The sequence below is a fragment of the Thamnophis sirtalis genome, unplaced genomic scaffold (genome assembly GCF_051295495.1).
Source record: "Thamnophis sirtalis isolate CommonGarterSnake01/CBP01778 unplaced genomic scaffold, rThaSir2_p1.2 scaffold_9, whole genome shotgun sequence".
In the NCBI taxonomy this organism is placed as follows: domain Eukaryota; kingdom Metazoa; phylum Chordata; class Lepidosauria; order Squamata; family Natricidae; genus Thamnophis; species Thamnophis sirtalis.
The window spans coordinates 18,643,472-18,656,953 of NW_028261389.1; the positions used below are offsets into that span (position 1 = coordinate 18,643,472).

Below are 13,482 nucleotides of genomic sequence, written 5' to 3' on the forward strand. Positions count from 1 at the left end.
AGTCATTAACACCTCCTGGAGGTTTATCTGTGTCATCAAGGTCAGCTGGTTGGTACAAATGCGTTTGGAGCCTTCTTGGAACTGTTGTAGATTGGAGATAGATGATGTTGTATCTCTCCCACTCTGTTGAGAGAAAGCTGTTCAATTTTGACACAGATGACCAATGTTCCCTCTAATTTTTTTTCAGTGTGAGCGGAAAAGTATAGTGTTTGAGTGGTACATTTTCATGCCTGAGCACCTGAATTTTTTTTACAGATGTCATCTAAGACTGTCACCCTCCGTCTTGCAAAAAGCATGATCTCACACCCACTAAAATCTCCCCCTCCGCCTCAGTTCATACCAGCATTATCCCTTTCTGCAGTCACTTTTCCTCCTCCCTCCCCAAGATTCACCTGCCAACACCAAGAGGAACAGGGAAAGAGGCGCCTTCTCTGCCCGGTGCCCCATACCAGTGTGCCCCGAAAGTCAGCCGGAACCCCCCAAAGCGGCCGGTTAATGAGCTTCCCCACTTCAGTCAAGTGAAGCCTCTGCCAGGAGGGGGTGGGCACAATCCAATCCGAATGGGAGCCAACAGCTGTCGCTCGTTCCCTGCTGGCTCTAGATTGTCCTGGGAACCGGCAAGTGTGAGCAAGAGAGGGCGGGAGATGCCCGCTTTCTCTCCCCCGCCGCCTAAGTCCGGCTGCACAACCAACCACAGAGCAAAACTTTCCCTGCCTCCGCCCCGAGAGTGGAGAGGTATAACTTCTGTGACATAAATCAGCCTAGATGTTCTGCAGCTTGGAGCAGAATCGGTAGGGACTCCAATCATTATACAAAGAAAGCCCAGGAGCACAAAAGTTAGTGCTGAGAGCGGAGAGTGGCCTCTCATCTAACAGGATCATGCACGGCACTTGGAAACTGCGCGGTGTTTCCATATTATGTGCGCGGCCGCGCACGCGCGCACCTTAGAGGGAACACTGCAGATGACCTCTTTGACTCCTCTTTCAAACTAGTGGTCCTCTCTGTCCAAAATGTGGACTTTGCTGTCTTCAAAAGAGTGGCATTTGCCTTTTAAATGCAGATGGACTGCTGAATCTAGTCCTGATGGGTTTGTTCTCCTGTGTTGTGCCATGTATTTATGAAGTGATTGTTTTGTTTCCCCAATGTACAGACCTGAACATGTCTCACTGCATTGTATTGCATATACCACGTTGGTCAGTTGTGTCTGGATGTTTTATCCTTGGGATGGACAAGCGTCTGCCTTAGTGTATTCTTGGGTTTGAAATGTGCACGTATGTTGTGTTGCCTGAAGATCCTCCTGAGCTTTTCTGACATTCCTGCAACATATGGAATGACATTGCTTCGTTTATTGGTCTCTTCATTGTCTGTTATGTAGGAGCTCCTGTAGGGTCTTTTTTGAGATTTGATGAAGGCCCACTTGGGATAGCAACAACCTCTGAGGGTTTCCTTTATGTGTTTTAGTTCTTTTTCTTATTTCTTTCTCCATAGACCTTTGCCAAATACATTTTTAAATGGCTAAAAGCCAAAGAAATGTGGCTTCTGTTGTATTAGGATAGAAGCACTATATAGGTTTTCTGGGTGTGCCTTGACAGAAAATGAAATAAACCTAGAAAGTCAGAGAAGGCTAAAACAAAACAAAACAAAACAGGGTGCCGTGTTTCCCCTAAAATAAGACAGGGTCTTATTTTCTTTTGACCCCCCGAAATAAGTGCTTGGCCTTATTTTCAGGGAGGTCTTATTATTTTTGAGGTGCAGGAGGCAGCCACCTCATGGCTGCTGCTGTGTTGCAGTATTTTCGGGACAGGATTTTAGCGCATGCACTCAAAACCCCGATTGGGCTTATTAACCGGGGAGATCTTATTTTCGGGGAAACGGGGTAGTTAAAAATGAATATTTTTAAAACCTACTTTTTTCATCAAAAACAAAAAGTTTGTTGGCACACACTTTAATAAGTTTGTAAAAGGTTGTGCATTAAGAACCAATTACTTACAGAAAAATGCCAGCAACTTAATTCAGGTATCAAACACGTAGTTTTAATGAAGAGATCTTGTTTAGGCTCCTTATGTATGCATGCAGAAAACCAAATCCATTGAAATGTTTAACTATTACATCATTTGCATTTTAAAAACTGAAATGCAAAGCAATGTATGTCAGTTATTAGAATTAATTAGGATATGTGTTTATTCAGAAAATTAGTGTATTACAGAATGGAAAATAGTTTAAATGGATGATCAAAGAATATATTGTAATCAAATGGAAATTGTGTAATCATATTTATTTCCTACCTTCATTGTTTTGATAAATAACTCAAGGTGGCTAACATAACTAATATTCCTTTCTCTTCCCATTAATCCATCCTGAAGGAGAACCTTGGCTTATCATTAAAATTTTCTGAATCCAGCCATATTAGTTCAAGAATGCTAGTTAGAATGATAGAAGTTGTAATCCTTTAACACAGGGCTCTCATGTAAAAGTAAATGTAAATGCTCTCATGTAAAATTCACAGTTGAAAAAGACTACATTTTGATTGACAAAATTAATCACACAGAGAATACCACACCTTCTGTTTACACCCTAAACTTAATACGTTACCAAGCACTCATACCTTGTGCTCCGTATCTAGATCAAGTAAGCAATACAATAGTTGAAATATTTTTCAAATAGGTGGTTTCCTGATCTCGTGAGGTAGAAGCATAATGTCCAAAGGTTCCTGCTTTTCCTTCCTTTTATTGGAGATAGACCAATCTCACATAAGAAAAACAATATTAAACTTAATTATTTTAAAAAAGAAAGAAAATATAATGTTCCAGGTAGCATCCATTTTTTTTACAAATGGAGATTTGTTTGTTAGAATGTCTGAGAAGATATTAAATAAGTTTTAAATTAATGCCGCAGATTGCAAGAAAATTGTATAGAAATCTAACCTCATTTACACAGGGTAAGGAAGGACTGGGGGATATTCCACTTCATTTGTTATCCAGAGCTTCTCTTCCTCATAGGTGCCTGTGTCATTGTTGGTTACATCATCTCCATCCATCAAATTATTTCTTTAATGTGCAGAGAAAGAGAGGTTAACCTGGTGTTCTCCGAAAGGGGTTAAAGTTGGAATAACCCAAGGCCAGTGTCTTTGGATTATATGTGCTGATCACTAATAGTACTGTTTCCAGTAACTCTGGAAAGTTCTATACTTGTTCTACGCTGGGGTATCAAACTGGCGGCCTGCGGGTCGGATGTGTCCCGTGCAGGCCACACCCACCTCAGCTCCGCGAGGGGGGAAATGTGAAACATCACATGATGGCAACGTGATGTTGCGACTTTGACACGTGTGTTCTACAGTATACTGTATTTAATGTAAACTGTTGCTTGCTATTACCGTATTTTTCAGAGTATAAGATGCACCTTTTTCAAACAAAGAGGCTGAAAATCTGGGTGAGTCTTATACACTGAATACAGCATTTTTTGCCTCCTGAAACCCTGCCCCTTTTATCAAAATGGCCATGCATACCCTTATGGAGGCTTTCAGAGAGCTCCTGGGGGCTGGGGAAGGGCAGAAATGAGCAAAAAATGGGCCATGTTTTGCTCAATTTCCCCTAGCCCCCAGGAGCACTCTATAAACTTCCATAAGGCTACCCATGCCCATTTTTTTTTATAAAAATGGGCCATTTTTTGCTCAATTTTGGCCCTACCCCCACCCCCAGGAGCACTCTACAAGTCTCCTAAAGGCTATTCATGTCCTTTTTTTTGAAGAAAAAAAAAACGGGCCCATTTTTGTAAAAAACGGGCCATTTTTTGGGAGATTTGCAGAGTGCAAAACCTTTTTTTAAAAAAATTGCCTCTTCAAAACCTTGGTGCGTCTTATACTCCAAAAATATGGTAGTATCTTTCTCTGTTCTGGCCTACCTTTCACTTCAGGCATGCTAGTTAACTTTTTAAATGTTCACTGATGTTTAGTAAATAAATATTGGATGATAGCTTTGCTAATTGAAATAAAGGGTGTGTGTGGTTGCTTGGGGCTGGGATTGCCTGGGAATGTACTGGAGGCAAGCTTAACCGGAAATTACCCGTAATAATTATCCAAAAGGCATGAAGGGCTGGTAAGCAAGTAGGCTACTTTCACAATGTACTCTGGTGCCAAAGTCATTCTATGAAGGGAAATTCTTTGTATAGAACAGGGGTATCAAACTCAAGGCCCGCAGGCCGGATCCAGCCAGGTGTTTAGATCTGGCCTGTGGGGCCCACTTGGAAACAGTGAAGGACCAGCCTGTGGTGCCTCTGCCAGCGAAAATGGAGCTGGGCAGGGCCGCGTGCCCATTTTCACTGGCAGAATTCGTGTGCCAACACAGGCGCCCCTGACATGAGTAACATCAAGCTGACCATACCCACCCTGGTCATGGCCACCCCAGTCCCCAAGGTCAAACACAACCCCGATGCACCCCTTAATGAAATCGAGTTTGACACCCCTGGTATAGAAGGTTACAGTATCTTTTTACTGAACTTCTTTTCTTAGCTCGCCAAATTCGATGCATTTATCTTTTATAAGGCACTCCCTATTGTACCAGCAATTACACTTATATACCACTTCATAGTGCTAATAGAATACAATTGCCAGCAATTCACGCAGGGCCGGAGAAACATGAGATCTTTGTCCAACAGCAACACAGTCTTTTCCTAATGAATGCAACCAGGATTACTGGAACTGCCATTACTGAGTAGCATGGTTACATGATGTTTTACTTAATGACTGTTTCATTTAGTGACAACATTTTAGTGCCAATTTGGGTAGTTGAGTAAAGAATACCAATAATGGATTTAAAGTAATGTCTTATTGAAGGTTAAAATAAGTTCTTAACAGATAAGTGTGATTTGAGAATAAAACAAATTACCCAGAGAGGTCATAGTCTTCTATTCAGTACATACAGGTGTTCAGGCGAGGCTACACAGCCATCTGTCGGGGATGTTTTAATATGAGTCGCGCTGTTGTTTGAATCTGATGGCATAAATGCTTCCTCCAACTCTGTTCTGTGACCTGTTTATCATTGTATGACATGAAGGTGGTAATTCTTTAACAGAAAATTTAAAGTGGGAATTGGATCTGAAATGATAGCACTATTGTACCTTGAATCTGGATTTAAATTTTCTTTGTGATGTACTTAGATCAGGGGTGTCAAACCCACGTCGTCATGTAACATCACAACTCCCCCCCCCCTTCGCTACACTGGGCGTGGGCGTAGCCAATGCATGACACATCCGGCCCACGGGCTGCGAGTTTGACACCCCTGACTTAGATTAACCAGCAAACAAGAATATCTGGTATACCACTTAGCAATTTTATTGAATAATCACTATTAAATAAGTGCCTTTGATTTTTGAGACCAGTTTCTCTTAGTCAGATCACCACCTATTGACCTATTCTCTGATACTCCTATATTTTTGTCTCAGGGTTAGGCATCATTTATCTAATCCAACTGGTTTGCAGTCCATAAATCCTGTATCCCAATACAAGTGGATGGTGGATTATTTTTTTTCCTGCAATAGATCAACATGGCTACTCTTATTTCTTGGGCAGAAGAAATTTCTTATTTCTGTCTGTATCTTGTCTCTGTGAGATAGCTTTGTTTCTACTCTGGTCTATGTATTGAAAAAGAACAGATAAATGAAACGGACACTAATTAGTTAATTCTTTACATCCCAGAGAATACTGAATGAAGAAATTTGCAATGGATGCAGTTAAATTGTGTTTAATATTATACTGCAGGGCCGCATAAGCTTTGCTTTGTTTTTCATTTATTAAGCATAAATTTATTTATTATTAAAATTTATTATTTATTATTAAAATTTATATGCCACTCAATCCCGAAGGACTCTGGGCGGCTTACAAAAAAAATATTAAACACAAACATTTATTTAGTTTATTACTTATTAAATTAATGTTCCTCCCATCTCAATGTCAAGCGATTCATTGTGGCTATACTACAAGAATGTAACTTCTGCTTTCTCTTTCTTCCTGGTATGGTTTCCTTACTAATTGTGAAATCTGCTTTCTGAAACTGCTTTTGTTCATAACTGTTTTGTGTTGATGGGACGATGGTTTATCCAGTCATTCTGATTAAGATGATCTACTTAAAAGAGTCTTATATGGTGGAGTAGTGACTTTAGTTTCTTTTTACATAGTTGCGACTGAAGTAAAAATTTAAAATTTAAAAAGAATATTTAAAGGGGAGTTTATTTCAAGGAATTATATTTTTAATGGGTTACTTTTCTGTAGCTATAATGCCTGCACATGGCTCAAACTTTTCAAGTCATCTTCTCATTGCAGATCAAGGTAAGAGTGATATTTAATGACAGCAGTGATAGCAGTAGGGAAGTTGTGTGCTTGTTTTTGTGTTCTTATATTCCTGGCAGATTTAAATAGACAAGGTACACTTAAAAGCAGTCAAAGGAACTTGGTACAAGGCATATTAAAATGGTTCATATCATTATGAAAATCAACAAATACACAATCTCAAATACACAATACAAAATATTTATTTATTTTCATTTATACCTTGCCTTCCCATCAATGAAAGGCACCAAGGATTTTTTTTCCAAGCTCCTGATTCAACAGATAACAGTTTTAGTTCTCCTCTGAAAGTTAGCAAGTTAACCATACATCACCAGGAATGTTCTGCAACCATTAGTTAGCAATAGATTCTGATTTGATATATTCATACTTTGTACCGAAGGGGTGTGTGTGCATCCTGCCCACCTCACATCATCTCTCCCCCTTTGAATCTGGATTGCCAAAGACAAATCCACCTCACTGGGAGTTTATTTTGATGATTGCTTGAGGTGCAAGAAACTCTGTTCAAAATTATTGGGATGGGGGCATGAGTATTACTGGAATGGGGGCATAAGTATTTAAGTCCTCTCTTCTCATTTTCAGAGCAGTGGCAAAAGTTCTGTACTAGAAAGCCTAGTGGGGAGAGATCTGCTCCCAAGAGGCACTGGGGTTGTTACTCGAAGACCCCTCATCCTGCAGCTGGTACACGTTACATCAGAAGAAAGTCGGAAAACTGCTGGAGATGAAAACGGTAAGGCCTGCCCTCTGTGAGATTAATGGATATTTTAGTGACAATAGGTGATTGTGTGTCAAGACTGTGAAGAAACAGTACTTAAATTTCTCCTGTCCCTTAGGGTTGTTTGATCATTTTCCTCCCTTTATGTATCCTGATGTTAAAGTAGAGGTAGCAAAGTGCAACAGGAATTCAGTAATTTTATGTCTGAGGGTGTCTATATGTTTGTGGGGGAGAGGGGAGGAAAGATCTAATGGAATATATTTATATTGTATATGAGTATAGGAATGTGTTCTAGAATACATTTATTTCTTTTTGGACACAGAATGTTGGGGGAATCAAAATAGGGCTTTGTATTTTGATAGTATTTTAGGTTATCAAATGGCATTCCATAGAAAAGGGGTCTCCAACCTTGGACACTTTAAGACTTGTGGACTTCAACTCAGCAAAGCTGGCTGAGGATTTCTGGGAGTTGAAGTCCACAAGTCTTAAAGTGTCCAAGGTTGGAGACCCCTGTTCTATGGAACAAGGGTAATTCTATGAAAAATTAAGGGGGGTTTATGTGCAGCTGAGATTAATTTGGATGCATTAATTTCTATCACTAGAATTTTGTCTCGATTAGGGTTTGGGGAATGAATGTTTTTTTAACAGGTTCTACAGCCTGAAATAGTTTGGAAAGTCCTGCTTTAGCATGTTCAAAGCACTTTATTGACAACTTTCACTATATCTGACAGAAAGTTAGACTATATTAGTATTATATTGTATTATATTCAGAGCTCTGGCATCTTGGGAGACTTTCCTATTTAAAGAAGGACCTGTATGTGTATATCTCTACCTTCAGTTCATGCAGATGGGGTTGGAAGTATTGCCAACCTTGTTGAAGGTAGAATTATAGGTTTTGGGCCCTTTACGTACAGCTGAACAAATAATTTTTGGAAGACTAAGGAGGCTAATTTTGATTAATAATTTCTAAAGCTCTATGAACATATCTTTACTGTAAAAGCAGGAGTCCTCTTGAAAAACCATCCTTTGTCTTAATCTTTACCTTTGGGTGCTTCAATGCCCCTTGCTTAATCAGGAGATTAAGAAAGTGTAATTTTCCCTTCCGGGAAAATGATTTTAATTGGGCAACAGGGGAAGTGGAATATATTGGGCCTTATGTTCTTATTATGGAAAGAAAAAATAAATCAAGAAGTTACATTATTTGTATGACTAGTATCTGCACTTTTCCCATATATTTCTCTCGATGAAAAATACTATTAAAAGTGTACTGAAATTGAAAGGTTTAAATGATGAAAGAAAGATAGCACGTTTTTACAAAATATATTTAATTGATTGCTGCTAATTTGATTGCTGGAGGAAAAGTTTGTATAAATGCATATCCATAGTAAATTTATTAGCAGCCCTGAAATTTTCTTTGTTTGTTGAATTTATTACTTGAAAAGAGATAACAGGTGGGCAATAACATCTGCAGACAGTTGGGTTTTTACTAAAACATCTTTTAATAACAACTGGGATTTGGGGAATTGTCTGGTCTGAATAAATGCTTTTAACTCCCATTTAGAATAATTGCTGCATATTATAGATTTTCACAAAATTCTTCGCTGAAATCAAGTTGTACCTGTTATATTTTGCATTGGTTTGTAAAGCCTCTCTCATCCCGCCTTTTTCATGACTCAGGATGCATTTGTAACCCTTGATTATGGGCTTAATAAAAAGCAATACTCCTTCCTCACCCAATTTATATATTCTGAAGATATTGAATCCGTTGGTTTTAATAGTGGCTTTTTAATTGAAGAATATGAAATCATTGCAATCTAGTTTCCTTTTCTTGTGCATTTAATGGAGAAATCTTTGCATTACTCTGTTCTTATTAATCCTATTAATGACGCCTGCAAAAGATAAGGATTAAGTTAATGCTTATGCCTCTACTCTGCTCCCTGGATAGCTCTAGACACTTCTCTATATTACAATGTTGTGATGGAATAACTTACCAAGTATGCATGTTCTCTCTCCTTTTTTTATTTAGGTAGACAAGGGCAAGAGAGCTTAGTATATTACAGGAGTTTGCAACCTTAAACACTCAAAGAGGCATTTGGACCCGTTTCCCACAGAAAAGAAAACACCGGGTGCCACAAAACCTGGGTGGGTGTGACCAACTCGACATCACTCACTCCCACCCAGTCACATGACACACACACACACACACACCAGCCATGCCTACCCAGGTTTTGTGGCTCCCAGTGTTTTCTGTGGGAAACGCGTATTTCTCTCTCTCTTTTTCGATCTGTCTCTCTCTCTCCCCTCCCCTCTCTCTCTCATCTCTCTCAGGCCAGGCGAGGAATGACTGGAAGGGGAGGGTGAGGGGCAGGGCCAGCCAGTGGTATGTTCAGCCGGCAGGGAGCCTCAGCAGAGGGACGAAAGAGCCACATGCGGCTCCGAAGCCGTGGATTGCTGGCACCTGGTCTATTAGTACATAAGCTCTGATCTGTTTTGTCTTAAGGACTCCTGAACTTTTTCAGGCTGAGTAGCATTTTGTAGAACCATGTGGGAAGCCAGATTTAAGGGCATTAGGGTTTGAATGCAGAAAACATGATATGATCCACATTCTTGGCAATAATAAATAATCTCTTCAGCGCTCAAGAAGCTTCTTTGGATGAGAAGCGAAACATCTTCAAAGGCAAACAAATAAGTCCAGTTGCCTCTTGAAAAAACACCTTTGGGACTGTCTCTTCTGTTTTCCATGGCATTTCAGAGTCAAAAGAGATATTAATAGGGAATTGGTTAGGGATGATGGGAGTTTTGATCAAATGTGTCAGGCGTACTGCAGCTGATGTGAACCACACATTGTCTCACAGGACAACTCCTAAAAGGACATCTGAACAAGTCTGTAACTATCACAACTTTAAAGCCCTTTCTGCATCCACAGTTGAAGATACTAGCCATTGAATTTAGCCAAATTGTGATGTTTTAGATGCCTGTTTATATTTTAGGCATATTTATAAAGACATTGAATAAGAAAAGAATAAAATACAGTCAGAACCGACCATGAGAGCAAATAATCCTAGTTACTGCATTTATATGAAAAAAGGATGATTCTGAATTTATTTCTTTTCCAAAAAGGAAAAATAGAAGGAAATCAAATATAAATAAAATATAATTTATAAATATAAATTCTATGTAGTGCCTGGATTTCCCACTTTGTCAGACAAAGGTTCCCAACTCCAACTGAGCTCTGTCCTGCAAATTTTCCCCACAAGTAAGAGTGTGTTATGGGTATTATATATTTCTGTTTGTAAGTGTGTGTGTTTGTAAGTCCCAGTCTTCCTCCTCCCTCCCTCTCTTTCCCATCCCTCCCCTCTCTCTTTCACTCACTCACTCACTCACTCACTCACTCACTCACACACACACACACACACACACACACACAGAGAGAGAGAGAGAGAGAGAGAGAGAGAGAGAGAGAGAGAGAGAGCTATGAGCCTCTAGGGCTGAGCTATGACAAAAAATAAAGTTCCCTCAATTGTGGATGCTTATATAATCTGACAACTTTTATTGATGACATCCTGTTCTCTCCCTCGTATATCTTGAGGCGGCAATGTTGTGAAGAGGGTTAGGTCAACAGAAAGTGTGACTAGTCAAAGCTAATGGAGGACTGAAACTCATAATCTCCAGTTTCTAATCCACCACTGTAACCGCTATGCTAAACTGGCTTTAGTGTTAAAACTTACTAAGGTTAATATATAGTGTAAATTGCAACCACCAATTTTTTAATTGCGCTAATGACATGGGTTCTGACAGTAATGTCTGTAGACCATCAATCATATGATTCAGTCTTATATTGCAGTTTTCTGATGTAGGTAGAGAATTTAGTAGTGTTCCTAAGATATACAAGTATAGGTAGTCCTTGATTTACAGCCACAATTGAGTCAAAAATTTATATTGTTAAATGAGACAAGTTAAGTGAGTTTTGCCCAATTTTATGACCTTTCTTGCCACAGTTGTTAAGTGAATCGCCGGAGTTGATAAGCTAGTAACACAGTTGTTAAGTGAGTGTGGCTTCCCCATTAACTTTGCTTGTCAGAAGGTCGCAAAAAGGGATCACATGACCATGGGGGGGCTGCCAAGGATCTGATTTTTGATCACATGACCATGGGGAGGCTGCAAAGGTCATAAGTGTGGAAAATGATCCTAAGTCACTTTTTTCAGTGCCGTTGTAACTTTGAATGGTCACTAAATGAATTTTTATAAGTCATGGACTACCCATAGTCCCTGCTTGCCGACTGCCTTGTTTAGCGGCGGTTTGATGTTATGATAGTGTAAACAAAACACATTACAATCAGTTCTTGAATTTATGATGCCGCCCTGCGGTCACATGATTCCCTTTTGGATGCTTTGTGACTGGCGCACATTGATGGCCATTGCGGTGTCCCCTGGTCACTGGATCTCCATTTGTGTGCTTTGCAACAACCAGTTAACAGGGTGGATTTGATTTAAATCAAGTTGTTTTAAATCACGATTTAAATCAATAGTAAAAAGGATTGATTTAAATCAGTTTGATTTAAATCATTTTTTTTTAAAAAAAGAGCAACTGTCATCTCTGTCCCGCAGCGGCTCCTCCTCTGACCCGCTGTTGGCTCTTTAAATGCAAGGGCTCATTCTTGGTGGTAGTTAGAATCTTTAATATGATGATTTGCAAACAAAACCAAGGTTTCCTATTTAGCTTGCGGAGCTTGAATGAGTTTACCAAAAATGTATCCTGAATATATAAATAAATAAATCATTAATGTATCTTACATTGAAAACTACCTTTAGATATACTTTTTACTCCAAAAGCATTTTAAAATTTAAATTTTTTAAAAATAAATTAAAAAAAAACAGGATTTAAATTTTAAAAATCCACATTTTTATCTTCCCTGGCAATTAATAAAGAAGGTGTCAGTAAAATTGTAAGTTGTGGCCATGTGATGTTTCACTTGACAACCAATGGGGAAGCGGTGTGGTAAGCCTGTTGCATACCCATCATTTTCCCCTCAGTGAACATGGAACCGAATGACCTGATTGTGGTTTCTAAGGGAGGACTACCTGTACAGAGGGTCTCAGGCTGAGGCAGCCTGTAACAGAGTTTTATGTCAACTCTTTATTTATTTATTTATAGTGAATCACTGTACAGCTACAGCAACATCAGCATATACCCATCAACCCAAATTGGGACATTAGCTCTGTATTCTTAAAAGATGGATGGTTGGGTTCCCAGTGTGACTGTTTTCTGGTGCTTAATTCTGCTTTTGACAAACGGAGATACCTCACGGTATAATAATTGAAATGGGTCGTTTCAAAGTCAGCAAACCTTTTCACCTCTTTGATGATTAGCTGCTTGGTGCCTACAGCTTTTCGGATGAAATCTTGACCGCATTAATCGTTTCTTAAGTCAGCGCCTATGTCTGTCTGCATGCTGTGATTTTTGCAGGACTAATTAAAAAAAACGCAACTTGAAGTAACGCTTAGTGATCTGAAAGGGTGGGGAACGGGGGACGGGGACAGACGAGGCAACCCTTTGTAGAACTAAACCTTTGACGCTGTTTCTTTTTAACTGCAGACCCTGCAACATGGAAACATTCAAGGCACCTTTTTAAAGGTTTCCCATTCACTTCTTTTCCCACTACACAGAATTTGCATGCTTATTTATGTAGTGTAGCCACCAGCTTTCCATGTCACTTCTATTGCTGCCTGCTGTCTGTGTTTGCACATTCACACGCTGGCTGCTTTGCTAAATCTCTGGTTTTGGTTGGCTGCCTTAATCTGGGCCTTTCCATCTCTCTGCCTGCATTTGTGTCAAATTAAAACCTTAACTGGAAACCTATCCTTTTTCTGGAAAGTGGTGTAATGCTTGAACACAACTGTTTATAATTTTTCTCTCTCTTTTTTTCTTGAAGCTATGGTAGTGTGCATTTCATGGAAGTAGTAAATGGTGAATAATTGCAATAAGTAGTACTGGAAAAAGAACACTTGTCTACTAGCGTCATGGAAATGTGACATAGGCTATGAGTGGGCTAATTTGAGAAACCATCTGCAAGCAAATTTTTTTGCATCTGCCAATGTTTCTGGAAAAGCTGCTTGGTCTCACAAGAGATCTGCAGGCCACTCAAAAGCTGGCTTTCTCTTTAAAAGTTGCTTTAAAGTTGCTTTAAAGTAGAGTCACAAATTCAGCATGCTTTTCTTATTAAGTAAAATTCATCATCAAATTAGAATGATGAATTTTGACCATAGGTACCAGTGCCTCCAAGCTAGTATTTTCCAACTAGTTTCCCTCCAGATGTTTATATTATTTTATAGGTATTATAGAATATACATATTATTAAATTATTTTTATTTCTAACATTTATATGGGCACCCAACTGAAAACTACTCTGGACAGTTGGGACTATAA

The 13,482-nt window shown here is 39.2% G+C and overlaps 1 protein-coding gene across 4 annotated transcripts in view; it reads left to right on the forward strand.

Moving 5' to 3' along the window:
• Positions 1-13,482, forward strand: part of DNM1L (dynamin 1L) — a 46,075-nt gene that overhangs the window by 5,663 nt on the left and 26,930 nt on the right. For 3 of the 4 annotated variants that reach the window (XM_087722987.1, XM_014053112.2, XM_014053114.2), the window contains exon 2: positions 6,923-7,070. In XM_087722987.1, the coding sequence (XP_087579113.1) occupies positions 6,923-7,070 (148 nt within the window). Of the gene's footprint in view, positions 1-6,922; positions 7,071-12,651; positions 12,691-13,482 lie in introns of all 4 variants that reach the window. The other variant, XM_014053115.2, reaches the window with a different exon arrangement.